The 13,968-nt window shown below is 43.3% G+C and overlaps 1 protein-coding gene across 1 annotated transcript in view; it reads right to left on the reverse strand.

Annotated features, from left to right (window-relative positions):
- LOC130584569 (amine oxidase [flavin-containing] A-like) overlaps window positions 1–13,968 on the reverse strand; it is a 33,065-nt gene that overhangs the window by 979 nt on the left and 18,118 nt on the right. Inside the window, exons 4-13 of the mRNA XM_057384633.1 lie at window positions 13,401–13,505; window positions 12,067–12,158; window positions 9,674–9,815; window positions 8,022–8,171; window positions 6,755–6,914; window positions 5,390–5,486; window positions 4,069–4,122; window positions 3,125–3,182; window positions 2,601–2,698; window positions 1,062–1,173 (exon numbers count right to left, since the gene is read on the reverse strand). Coding sequence (XP_057240616.1) covers window positions 1,062–1,173; window positions 2,601–2,698; window positions 3,125–3,182; window positions 4,069–4,122; window positions 5,390–5,486; window positions 6,755–6,914; window positions 8,022–8,171; window positions 9,674–9,815; window positions 12,067–12,158; window positions 13,401–13,505 — 1,068 coding nt within the window. The remainder of the gene's footprint in view (window positions 1–1,061; window positions 1,174–2,600; window positions 2,699–3,124; window positions 3,183–4,068; window positions 4,123–5,389; window positions 5,487–6,754; window positions 6,915–8,021; window positions 8,172–9,673; window positions 9,816–12,066; window positions 12,159–13,400; window positions 13,506–13,968) is intronic.

Consider the following 13,968-nt stretch of genomic DNA (forward strand, 5'->3'; position numbering starts at 1 on the left):
TTTTTTTTTTTTTTTTTCCTGAGCAGTAGTAAAAATCCTTTTTGTCAAGGCAGTTTGAGAAATATCAAGGTGAGGTTACTGCCATGCACTTGGGACACAAAACCTGTTAAGAGTGATGCTTCTGGGATGTAGGAAGAGGTGAGATGCARCCCTGAGGATCTCACAGCATGAAATTATCGAGCCATCCCTCGCCTGTTCAGGCACTGCAAAGCTCACCAAGGATTTTTCTTAATAAACTGATTGTAACAATCAAAGGGGTTCTTGGGGGCAAATGAATGCCTCCAGAAGAGACAGCTCACTGTCTTTGTGCTGCTCCCAGGCATGGAGAAAAGAGAAATTCGGTGACTTGAAATGAAGCAAGTAATAAGGATTAAAAGGCGAATATGACAACCTGTCAAATGGAAGTAAAGGGCTGATTTTCCCTTAAATAACAGCTCTGTGGCTTTGCCAAACAGCAGTTGTAACTGCAATGTGCACCTTTAAATGCCTTTTGTCCCCTCCCTCCAGATTTCAGTGTGACTGGGAACCCAGCCCAGCGTGTGTCATTCCTGAGGAGATTTAGACACTATCAGAGCTGCACATTACAAATTCATAAAGCTCAGCTGATGGGACTGTCTTGTAAAAGGAGAAGTAGAAGGGATAGATCAAAAAGGAGAACARTGTTCAGATTTCCAGATTTCTGTTTAGGAAATAGCTGCGAGCCTTTGAAATGAGTTAGTTTTAAAACATGCTGTGATTAGTTTGTTAGAAACTGAGGTGGAACATCTACCAGCAGCTTCAGGTTGGAGGGTTTTTCTGTCTAGACAAGGCATAACTTTTATTTTAAACCTCCAGTTCACTAATATTCTGATTCGACTGCGATTCTTGGCTTCACTTTATTGAATAACAAACTAAGTAAGTAAAAAAAAAACAAAAAACAAAAAAACAACAACTTTAGTTCACGCTGTTTACTGGGATCTCTCCCTGTCAATTCTAGGAGCTTTTTCAGCAAATCAGACCCTCCAAGCTGCACTCAGTCCTTGCCAGCCTTTTGATGGAGATGTTGAAGCAGAGCAGTGTACCTCTCTGGCCGCTCTCTCTCCYGCCTGCACGGCCCCCTCCATGTACCCGCTCCACTGCGTCGCTGTCTCCGTGCCAGCAAAGAAGATTCTGTCCACAGGCTGGCGAATGATCCTTCAAAACAAATGGAGAGGGGCAGATTTCAGTCACAGGGAGGTGATGATCCTTCCAAGARCAATTTATGGCTTTGGTGGAGCGCTTGGTTGCGGTTCTGCAGGAGCCCTGGTGCAATGAGCTGTCCCTTCTGGGGGACACCACCTGCTGGCTTCTGCACACAGAACTCAAGATCTGACAGGGAGGGAAATCTCRGGCATCCATCAGTGTTCCCAGCTTCCATGCACAGCAATACAGGCCTTATTTTAGGGCTGGGACAAGGGATAATCCTCACAGCCTCCAGCAATGCAGTGCAGCTGATGGATTTATGCCCTGTGCAGGGCAGCTTTGCTGTTACCCTGCCATTGCAGCAGGATGTCAGTGATGTTTTTACAGTGATGGAATCACTGATATCAGCTTCTTTTGGAGGCTGGACTTGCCTGGCTGCTGAGGGCCTGGTGTTCAGGGAGCTGTATTCATCCTGTAGGGCATGAAGGCAGTCCCAAACCCTGCAGTGCTGCACAACCCCTCTGACATCGGGAATGTGTTTGGTCTAAGGACTCCCATCTGATCCCCCATTAGGGTTCCCAAAGGCTCCCATTTGATCCCTATTTGGGTTCCCATCTGACCCCCATTAGGGTTCCCAAGGGCTCCCATCTGATCCCCATTAGGGTTCCCAAAGAGTTCCCATCTAATCCCCCACTAGGGTTTCCTGAGGGTTCCCATCTGATCCCCCATTAGGGTTCCCATCCGATCCCCATTAGGGTTTCCCCAAGGGCTCCCATATAAGCCCTCATTAGGGTTCCCAAGTGTTCCCATCTTATCCCAGTTAGGGTTCTCTGAGGACTCCCATCTGATCCCCCATTAGGGTTCCCATCTGATCACCCATCAGGGTTTCCCTGTGTCCCTGGCAGCAGCTTCCCCAGGCCAGAGGGCTCACCCATCACTGCCCAAGGGCTCAGATAAATGACAAAAGAAGAGATGAGATGAGATGACATTTTCCCCTGATCTTGTCTCAGACAGGCTGTAACCCCATGTTGAGGAGCTCCTGGGCTTCTCATGAACCTGATGCTCCCCATACACAGCTTTCATCTGTCCAAGATGTGTTCCCAAGGGCTTAGGAATCTCTAGAGGGATCCACTGCAGATCCTGCATAGCACAAACTGTAAATAATCCAGTGGGGAAAAGTTTTGTGGCTTTAGCAGGTCCCTTTGTGGCTGTGTTTTGTTTCCTTGAAAGCCACGAGAGAAACTCTGCTCTCAGTAAAGTAAACAGCAAGATCCTTGTTAGCTGGAGAGCAGAGGAGTGGAAAAAGGGTTGAAATTCCCCTAATTCTAAATTATCCCCCCSYMCCCYTWWTYYWAAWWARSCMMMRRKKKKKTKSMWWAARKWMMRSMWTGTATGTGAGCTRAGAAATGTGAATTRAAAAGCAAAGAATTCTGCTTTACCTTCCATAGGAATGCATGATGCCTGGTGGGAAGTAGGCAGTGTAGCAGCCYCCTGAATATTGCTCCTGGGTCCAGTTCTTTTCTTCATAATGCACAGGCTGTGAGGACCAACAGAGAAAACAGAGTGAAACAATGGCARAGAAACTGGGATTAAAGAAAGATTTCTTTAGGAGAGGGGAAAAAAACAGGCTTAGAATACCTGACAAAGGAGTGCCATGTCATCTGGCTAATGCTATCCTTCTGCACAAAATGGATTTTTGTGCTTTTACAGAAACACCAGTCTCCCACGGGGACATAACAGGACAAATTAAAACATGCACTGCCTTCTCTTTTCTTGTGCAGGGTGAGACTGCAGCTCTTTTCTTTCTGCACTCGATGCTGCCCTCCCCTCAGGCATACATTGCRTGGCACAACATGCAATTTTAGGCACACCTTTTAGGTGCCAGGAACTTTGGCTTTGTGATCCAGAACAAAGGAGCAGCATTATTGTAYAACAGAGGCAAAAACAGGCATTAATTCCTTACTTGTAAAGCCTCTTTCATCCCCAGTGCCTTGGCATATGCCTCACAGATCTTCTTTTTCCTGTATGWAAATAAAATCAGAGTCAGAAAAAAAGGGGAGGAATCTCACCACTCTTATTCTTCTTATTAAAAAAACCCAACAAATTTATTGCAACACATTGCAAAGAAAGTTGGGTTAGGCTTTGTTTTTAAGTCTGAACTCAAAGTTCTTATCTTAACATACATATTTCAAATGCTGATGCCTAAAASTTACATCTAAAATGGACCCAGGGAATGGGAAATGAAGGTTGATTTTGGCAATGWGCTCTAAAAAAATAAATCTTTGTACAGCTATTTTAGGATGCAGAGCCAATTCATTCTCATGTTCAGTGGTGTAAGACCAGAAGAAAAGCAATATAAATCAATTAAATCCCTACAGATTTACYATAGCTGGGAATAAAATATGAGCTGAAGAGTGCTGCTCACATTCCTAAGCAGAGCTCCTCTTTCACTTGCACAGTTCCAAAATTCACATTTAGAAAGCACTGTTTGTTCATTTCACCGACTAATGGGGAAACCATACTTTTGAAAACACAGAAGTTTAGAAGTTTTATCAGCCAGTCTGAATGTGAAGGAGCCCCAAAAGAAGACATGTCAGCACTCCCTGTGTCCTGGGGTTAAAGTGCCATTCCCTGGGGATGTAGTGGGGGAACATCTTTGGAAAAATCTTCTCTGAGATTTTTGACCCAGAGCTGGTAAATCATAGCATGGAAGAGTGGGCAGGACTTGGAAACTTAGAAATATCCATAACTGGATGAAGACTGGCATTAGTATCTTTGTTTCTTTATGCTAAAATCTCTATTTCTGCCCCAATTTCCAGTGCTGGTAGCTGCACTGAGCACGTGTGTTTGTGCATATCCACACACACATATTCACACATAATTCCCGTGGGGAATATTCACTCTTACCTCTCCTCCTGGCTGAGATGGGCCAGTTTGAAAGCCTTTCTGGTAAGGATGAAACTGGAAAGAAGAATATGGAACATGAACATCACCCCAGCTGGTTCACAAGCTCTTGCTCAGAATGGCTTTAAAAGAGGATGGATAAAGCACTTTACTGGRATGTAATGGGTTTGCTGTTTGTCATCACACCTCAATATTTAATAATTACAGGTCACACAGGTGAAAAAGGTAACCTGCAGAGTTAACTGGAAGGRAGGGTGTGCATTCCCAGAGGGTTCCTATCTGTGCTTGATCAAAAGGACTGAGATTGAGCTTTCCTGAGCCTTTGAACTCTGGCAGGCAGCTGTCTGTCACTTGGTGTTGGAAAGTGATGGCAGCTTGCTGCTCTGACAGGCACTGCACAGTGCCATGGATCCCTCCTGCAAGAACTGTAATTAATATTTATTCATCTTGAAGGAAACAGATTTGGCAATTAGTTCATCTGACCCCAGTGGAGATACCCAGATGAAGTGCGCCCCTGCACTCTATTGGAAAGTCTCATAAATTCACAAGGAGAAAGAAAGCCAGGTCTGTTTGCCATTTGGGGTTTGCTGCACTCAGGTTGTGGAAGCTTCTAAGCCCTGAACATGCCCATAAACGTGTAGAGCTCAGTAGAAGTGGTGAGCTTTGCCTGCCAGACACTTAAGGAGTAGCTGCCTGACATTTATATTGGCCTTTTTTGGCAGTCTCACCTCAGATTATGGTGAAAACATTTGTAAAGATTGTTTGTTCATCTGGTTTCAGCCGCTTTGAAAGCCAGTCAAAACTGTCATGTATTTCCCCACCTGTTTGTCCAAACTGTAACACTTTCACCCATCAGTTTCTACAGAATCCTGATTTTTTTCATTGCACAGCTGCTGCCCTGCTCCACCAGCTGATGTTTCTTGTCCTGCCTCAGCTCAGTGGTGAGAGAAGGCAAATGAGGATTTCTTGGACAATTGCATTGTCATTTTGGCCCACAGCTAGGTAAGAGAGGGATTTGTTTCTAAATCCACTCCACAGCAAAAAAACCCATGAATGGAATGTTTGAAACAGACTGCAGCTGAATTCAGCAACTCCTTCCCAGCCATACCCTTTGTTTTGGGATGTTTGCAGCAGAACCCTCCCCAAAAAGTTTATATGGACTAGAGARGCCCAAGAGGCTTGGCAGAAGTGCTCTCCTCCATCTGTGCACACTGTGGAAATGGGAAACATTGATTTAACCTGGTCATTTCCCCTCTTCCTCCTCCTCCCACTCACTCTTACAAGAAGGAATAGACATCTGTAAGTGTGGGCTGGCAACTTTTACCCCATAATGGCAGGGAAAGTTCCATCAGGTTTCGTGTCATCTATGGTTATTCCAATGGGAGACTCTTCATCCTCAATGATGAAGGAACCACAGTAACCTAAGGGGAAAAAAACCCGAGATGATTGTCAGAGAAACTTGTTGATCAATGTTTCAATAGTAATGAGCAAGGAAAAATATCTATAAAAGTAATTCTACAGTAAACCCTTTGCTACCAATAATACTACATGTCTGAAGTGTTTCTGTAACAGTTTCTCTACTCTCTTCTCCCTGACTCGACAAATTGTGTACATGGATCTATGAAAATCCTTAAAATTCGATTGTTACTTAACAAGGAATTTCTGTGGATTGCTGCAAATCCCTCTGGCTTCCTATTTTGGAGACAATAAACATAAAAAATAAATGGATCTAGTCAGAACTATGGTGAATTATTCCATGAGTAACTTCGACCAAAGCAAACCCCAGTGTGATTACATCTGGTCACTGCAGGCTCAAATTTGRTCAAACACTCTTTTGATTTTGCTGGTGATAAGAATGTTAAGAATGGTGTTCCATAACAGTCAAGCAGCAGAAACATGGGCTGCCTAACCTAGTCCCATACCAAGACATGCTTCAGATCAACATGCAAAAAATCTCATACAGAGAAAAAAATTACACACCTGACTGTATTCCTGTCTAATTTATGCCCTAAAACATGCAAAAATTATGTAACTTTGCTTACATTGTGTGGCAAGAATATTTCTTGCCACTCTCAGTGTTGTTATAAAGGRAGAAGAAACTGTTTATACAAATAGTTTTGAAAATGGTATCAGTTAAAGCTGAGAAAAAAATGACATTGCAGCATGGAAAAAAAATCTCTTGAGCTAAAAAAAAAACTAACTGACTTTTCCCAGTCCTCTGAGATATCAAGTCTGCAGAACAGTGGATCAAAACCAGGGAAAGGTCTTGCTTACACTTAAGCTTGTCATCTGCTGTAAATTCTCTTTGGCTGCTCTAAGTGTCCCTGACAGGAGAAGTAGGGAGTTGATGCTCTCCACGTTTCAGGAGTGTTTGCCAGGGAAACTTTGCTTGTTCTTTTGGTTGTCCCACCTCAGCTACCTGCAATGAGATTGAGGGATCCTATCTGGGTCTGGACTCATCTTTGGGACAAGGAATACACTCAAGCTCAGAGAAAGAGTTCTGCTTTCTAAGGAGCTTCACTTTTCACTTTTCACTTTTCACTTTTCACTTTTCACTTTCCACTTTTCACTTTTCTGTGTTTTGTTTAGGGGTTTTACCCATTTAATCCTCCCTTGATTGTCAGACAACAGAGCTTCAGAATCTGCACAGTTTAGGGTTCCCAGCTCCTCCCCTTTCCCCAGATCCTACCCTTCCTCCTCCAGAAGGCTTCCCTGTAGTACATCATGCATTTGATGACACTCCCCATAGGCAAACGCTGGATTAACTGGTTTCTCTTTGGTGGCAGCTCAGGTTTGTAATGAATCTTCGTTGTGAGGATTGGAGGGATGGCACTGATCACATACTTGCCCTGAAATGCAGAATAAAGTCAGCCCAAGGCTCTGCCTCTCACTGAGCTCATCCCACAGGACGTGTTTGAAACATTTAATAGTTGYTCACAGCTTTCCCACACCTGACCCTACTGCGTGGCTTTCCCCCACATTTATTTCCAGGTGACCAAAGTAAATCTGCCATTTCAGAAAAAAAGAGCTGGAAAAAAAGAGACCAGAGATGAAATTTGGCTGGAGACAGATGGGGAAATGGGACAAGAGAGATCATTATGGCCTGGGTAAAACTGCCTTTTATCAYGCCCAGGAAAATGCTAAAAAAATCACATTTGTGCATATTCACAGGATGTCAATTCAGGACAAGGAATGTTGATGGTGATTTCAGCTTTCCTGAGTGTGCTCCATCCCTCTCACAAGCCCTGGGTCGGACTGGAGCAGTGCAGGACTCTGTGGGGTGTCTGYATCACTCTCAGGTGCTCCCAGGATGGTGGGGCTGCTGAGTGCAGGAAGCCCAGCAGGGAGGAAGATCAGTCTGAAAATTCCCTGGGGAAAAGAGGGTCCCTCCCCCAGGACCCTATCTCTCTAAATATCCTCCAAGAGCTGCCACCAATCTTGCAGATCCTGCACAAACTCCCAGGGCACGCTGGGCTCTGCATGCAGAAAGGATCTGCTGCCCCATGGGTGCCATTGTGGGTAATCCTGAGCTGATGRAGCATTAAACAGCACCACAGCACAGAGACAAAATCTTACTAAAGGTATTTTAAATGTGTTTTCTTTTTTGTTTTGGTGCTGTGAACCACAAACTTAGACAAGAACAAGGTAATTTTTCCTTCYTTTGAAATGGTCTCAATGCAGAACTAGAACATAAAAATATATAAAGACGTAAAAATATATAAAGTCATAAAAAGTTAAGGCAGGGAAGTCAAGAGTAATGACAGAAACCAAGCAGCAGAACACCAAGAAGAGAGCCAGCCATAAATAAATCTGTAAAGCAGGCTTCATGGAGTGTCAGYACAGCCCAAGAAATGGACACACACAAATGGGCACTTCCTGATTACATCTGGCTGAGAGCTGCAGCAGATGTATTCCCCAGCTAAATGCATRCTCCACTTTTATTCTGATCGAATTACCTCATATATCTCGTGGTTCAGAGTCTCCACAAGGACATTATCACCTGTCTGATCGATACTGATCACAGGTCTCTCCAGTTTAACTCTGCCTTTGAGSCGTTCCATTATTCTCTCCGATATCTGACCAGAACCCCCTTTAAACTTCCTCTCCTAAAACAACAAAGAGAAGAGAAACACAAACAAAAAAATCAACAGCATTAATGACAGTGACGTTTAATATGACTCCTGCTTACCATCGTGAAATTCCAGGCTGAATCTGCAAGTCCTAAGGGTGCATAAAGACACCCAGACTTTCAGAAAAGTGAGGGCATAAACCTGAGCCTCAGTGGGGATTATTGACTCAACCACTATTGCAATGGCTTCCCTAATGAGCTGGCTTAAAGACTCTTCAAGCCTGGAGARCATGCACATGTTCATGCATAATGCAGGCATTCTGGCAAAAATAAACATATCGCTTCATTCAAAACAGGTTTTGAGTGTTTTACCCACTACGGTGCTACCAAAACCCTCAAGTGTGATAAAGAAACCAACAGTAGAAAGACTGTGCCAGCACAGAAGACAGATATTTCACTGGGTCTGGCCTCAAGTGCAACAGGCAATGAGCTTTCTGTGTCCCTGGAAGACACAAAGACAGGGCTGTGTGGAGGAAAGCACCGTCTGTGACACATTTCCCTGCAATGCCTGTGCAGAGGGTCGAGGGAAGCACCAAACCCTTTTACCCACAGCCACCAGTGAGGTGTCCAGCAGCTCACCAGGGACGTGCTGGTGCTGGCAGGGAGGAAAGGATCCACCAASTTTTGTGCTGAAAGACTGCAAAGGCTGCCCAAGGAGGTTTTGAAAGGCTTGTCAAAGCCACTAAACCATGAAACATTAGTGCTTTTAACTGATATAATTGGGGTGAGGGAAGAGGGAAGCCTGACAGGAACAAAGACAGCTTTTCCCATGCAGGTACAAAGAGAAGGAAGTGCTCTTCCCAGGCTAGCTTTCACTTCTCCACAATTTGTTTAGCTATGAGTATCTTGGGATTAATTTTATTTTTAACTCTTGCTGCAACATCTGTCAGCTGCTGGTGTGGGACAGCAAACAAGACTGAGGGGTTCCTGAGGAGGAAAGCTCTGAGTCAGGGCTGTCCCCCACCCCAGGACAGCATCAGCYCTGCTCACATCCCCCTGACACAGGGCTGTCTATTCTCATCCCAAAGGACAGATGTTTATGGGAACTGTTGACATCTGGCCTGACCCAAGAAGGAAGGGCCTTTTGCTATTTGCTTCCARCTTTTGTCATTAGAGGCTTCAACATMAAAAAACTCCCMCATTTYRYTCTGAAGTRCACTTGTTCTGAACTCTTGGAAACATTCAGATGMTCCAAGTAACCCAAAGAAATAATTTGGCAAAAAATCAACACAACAGCAACAACAGTTCTGTGCTGAAGTGAATGCAGAAACCTCTCAATTGTTTAAATAGCCCCAATTTATCCCAAAACCTAATAAAATCCTTCATTAAATAGGGTTARTTGAAAGGGCTGTAACACCCCATGACAACATGACTGTCTGAGGTGCCACATGCTCTCATCTTTTCATCAATTGCAGGGTTTTGATGGGTACAACATTTCACTTTTTCAAGAGAGGGGGAAGAAAATGAGACATTTTGTACCTGGCCCCCRTTGGTGATAGAGAAAATCCTGGATGTGCCCCCACACTGCCTCACATACCACAGGAACCAGAGGGCAGAGACTTCGTGAGGCTCAGAGGTGACGTTGACGTTCACAAAGACCGTGGCAAAGTCTCTGACTGCTCTGCATGAGAGGAGCAGGAAAAGGCACTGAGAARATATGACTTCCTGACTGTTTTCAGGGTTTTCTTTGTCATACTAAACAAGGGTTGTTTTCCCAAAATCAAGAAAAGTCAAGATGATTTAGTTCTGTTCAATTTTTCAATCTGTAGTGTCAAGTGTTTAAATAGGTTTTTACCAGCACCTCCCTCCTGAAGTATTCACCCATTTAGTCTGAAATCCCACTGATTTCACCTTAGTTATGTCTTTAAATAGCTTCCCAGCTGCTATTCCTGTCATCAGAATATTTTCCTCAGCAGAAGAACATTTTTGGTAATCTGTTAGCAAAACTTTTCTGCATTTCTCCTGTGTGGGGAGTTCACTGGGCACATCAAACCCAAGGTCTGGTGGGTCCTGGGGGACCAAAATGGCCACACAGCCAAAACATTCCCCACCTCTCGTGTAACAATGATCTCTTGTGAAACCGAGAATCAGACTMGGCAAATCACCCAGACAGAGAAACCAAATTGGCATCAATTTCCATAAAAATAAGGAAAGGGTCACCTGCCTACCACAGCAAGTCCCCTGAACATAAACAGAGGAGCTGCAGCAGGAGCTGAGGATCTGGCTGTTCACATTTTGTGCATTTGTGGCCACAGATTGCCAAGAAAATCAAGATAATTTTGCAAAGAAGGTAAAAAGACTTTGACTTGGATGAAGCTTCATAAAACAACATGAATTTATAATCATCTGCTAAAGGAAGTAACTTTGCAAGTTGTCTGGGCTAAAATACGTAACTTATAAACTTTTATAACCTCACTTCCCTAAGTATGAAGTCCATTTGCCCCTATTTCATTAGCCAGKGTATGAAAACTGCCTGCACACGAGAACCTTCAATGACAATCCTGAAAGCCCCAAAATACTAAGCAGCTGCAGCAGGTTCAGGCCTGAGAAATGTGGAAAAAGTCTCCAGGATCAGTAGAWGCTGATCTGTGACACAGAAAAAACAAACATTTTGTAATCTTGGCCTGAGTCATACAGAAAGTGCTGTGGAAGATCTTTTCTGTTTAAGCATTGCTTTTTAACTACGTGTAGAGAAATGTGGCTTGGCTTGAAGATCTAAATGGGTTTTTACTGGGTTTTTGAATGTGTTTCAGCTGAGCACATCCATGAAAACATCCATGATGTTTCACTGACAACACCATTGGCAGTAGAAGGTGCCCAGCAGAGAAGCTGTTAAAGAAGGGATCACTAAATCCAGTCTTGCTCATGCTCCTCCAGCTCCCTGACCAAGAAAAGCAGTAAAAATGAGCAGAGGAAGAGTCAGTGCACTCAGAACAGTAGCTCAAAGTAACCGAGTTTGCAGGCAAAAGGCTCATAAAGCTAATTGTAAAAAAAACTGCAATGCCACAGAGAGAACAAATGGCTGCACAGCACATCCCACAGAGCTGGGGCAAGACCTGAGCCATAAAAACAAATTTAAAGTGGAAAGTTTTGGTCAGGAAGCTGCAGGCACAGCATTAAACTGCAGCCAGAAGGAAAGGGCAAACAGAGCACAGCCACACAAATAAAAGGCACTGAACAGGAGGGAGGAGAGTGTCACAGAACAGCACAGGGGCTGGCATGGCGAGCGGGGACAGGAATTTGCTCATAAGAGCACACTTCTCTTTGCCTTATAAAAAGRATTGATTGAAGAGAAAAAGGAAGGAAAGAGAATTTTCAGTTGTTGTCGCCTCAATGTATTGAACATTGTTGCTTTTAAAATGACAGTGTTCATTTTACAGATGACACAACATCTCGAGCCCTTTTCCTGCTAACCAGTGCTGATGCTCTGCTGGACCTGCTGTTCACACAGAAGGAGGGCCTGTGGGGTAATGCAAAGGTGAAGGGCAGCCTTGGCTGCATGAGATTGTGGAGTTWAAGATCCTGAGAGGAGTAAGGCAACAGCAGAATTGCAGCCCAGGAATTTGGAGGGGAAGATTCCATCCTCCTCGAGGAYCTGAATGTCTCACAGGAAACTCTCCTGCAGGGCAAAGAGCCCCAGGAGAGATGGCTGGAGCTCAATGGTGCAATGGTTTGAAGTGAAAGGAATTTGGGAAGAGCCCCCACCACTACTGCAAACCCCAGGCTCCCCCAGCACCTTTGATGCCACCTGCCAGCCAACCAAACCCCACCTCAAACACCTCCTGATCTGGGCTCAGCTGTGCCCCAGAATCCACCACAAAGCCACTGTCATCCTGCAGCTGCAATTTCAAAGCAGATGAAGAGTTACATACTTGGTCCAGCAAATCTTATTGATCAGCTCTTTCATGGTCATTTTGTCCCATTCTTCAGCATGTGGAGCATCCCACGGTGCATCAACAGGAATCTGCAGACAGAAGTGAAATACCCAAGTAATTACCCACTACTGCACCACTGCCTGGTCATAGCTARTTACCAGCACACATTTAATTGATATGTTGGCCAGGGGTTAACTTTTGTCCCCTGCACATGGACATCAATTTGGAACAAATTCATTAAATTGAATAGTTTCCATTTGCACCTTTGGGCATGAATTGTACCATGACCTTCAAATCAATTTTTGTCTGACCAAGGGACTGTACCCTTCTGTTGGGACTCATCTGGCCTTTAGYTGTCCAGAAGCTGCTCCAATTTAGTTGTCCTGGTGTCCTCTATAAGTTGAGAGGAAAGTTCTTTTCTCAGTCAGTTCCAACATCTGTATCCAAAGGCCCCTATGTCTCTTTGCTAATTGCAGAGTGAGAAAAAATGTCTAGATACTACTGAAATATTTCTAGGCAGTTAAATTCTTAATAATAATTCTTTGCATGTAAATAACATGTAGAGAACACAATCAKATCCCTTAATCTTTAAAAAAAGTTGTATTATTTGACAAAAAAAAAAGTGTGGTGTCATACATAAATTCCATTCTGCAAAACCACATAAAACTAATGAACTCTGCAGGAGTACAGGGAGTTATTGAAGGTCCTGGTAAGGTAAAGCACTTAGTTTGTTGCTAGATTATTTGGCAGCTGAATAATATTTGAAAGACAGTATAATGCTCCAGGGGTTGCAGCTAYAGTGCTTATATTTTGTATTTTAAAAACAAAGTTACTGTGAAGTCAAACTGGAGCCCAGCTTAGGCAGCTACAAAAAAAAAGAATCATCTTTACTCAAAAAGGCTGTCACAAGGGAGGAGGAAAAAACCCTTCTAATCTCCCAGCTCTTGAAATGGTTTTCCTTGTCATGAGAAAATACTTGCACTGAGTTCAACCTCATTTTTTTCAGAAATCTTAGACACCTGCAGATCTTTTTGTCTCCCCTCACAGAATCATAGAAAAGTTTGGGTTGGAAGAGAATTTTAAAAGTCATCTAGTCCATCCCCTTCTCAGTGAGGAAAACCTATTATTTCTGACAGTTCCTGGGTAATATAAGAATCTTTCTTGATGGATGTTTCCCTTCTGTTTTGTTTTGGTTTTGAGAATTTTTTAAAATATTAAAGTTTTTTAATATTAGATTTWAAAAAAACCCTGCCAGAAACCAAASCAAACCAAACCTGATATATTCATGGTGACACAAACATTATAGGAAACAGGCAATTTTCACAGCCTACCTCTCTTCCCATTTTGTCCATGGTTCTCCAGAAGTTGTTGTAATCCAAATAAACCAAGGGATTCCATGTTGMAGGGCAAATACCCGTGAAATTTCGTGACTTTCCCTGAAATGCACATAAAAACAAAAGCAACTGAAATAAAACAGAGCATATCTTCATTACTCAAGAACACAAAATCCTCAAAGTCATCACACAGTTGGCCTTTTGCCCCAAAATGTTTTTGGTTTTTCCCTTTTTATTTTCTTTCCCCCTGCATATGGATGCAAGCAATGGAATGCATAAAGCTAAGCAGGGGATAAAAACAGCTGGACTGACATAAAAAAAGGACAATAACACCTTTATATATTTATTATTCTGAGGGGATGGGTTGGAGTGTATTGGCTCTGAGCAGGCTGTCAAATTCTGGACTAAGGAGACTCAAGCAATGGCCRAAGAGATAATATCCCTTGCTCCTAAGCATTTTTTCATTATTACAATTAAAAATATCTACTATTTGCCTCTGCTGAAATGTGCATCCTGAAACTTGCATGGGTCAAAAACTGTGTGTGTTTTGAACAATTTAAGCACC

The sequence above is a fragment of the Malurus melanocephalus genome, unplaced genomic scaffold, assembly GCF_030028575.1.
Source record: "Malurus melanocephalus ecotype Western Australia unplaced genomic scaffold, MMel_1.1 scaffold_725, whole genome shotgun sequence".
In the NCBI taxonomy this organism is placed as follows: Eukaryota; Metazoa; Chordata; class Aves; order Passeriformes; family Maluridae; genus Malurus; species Malurus melanocephalus.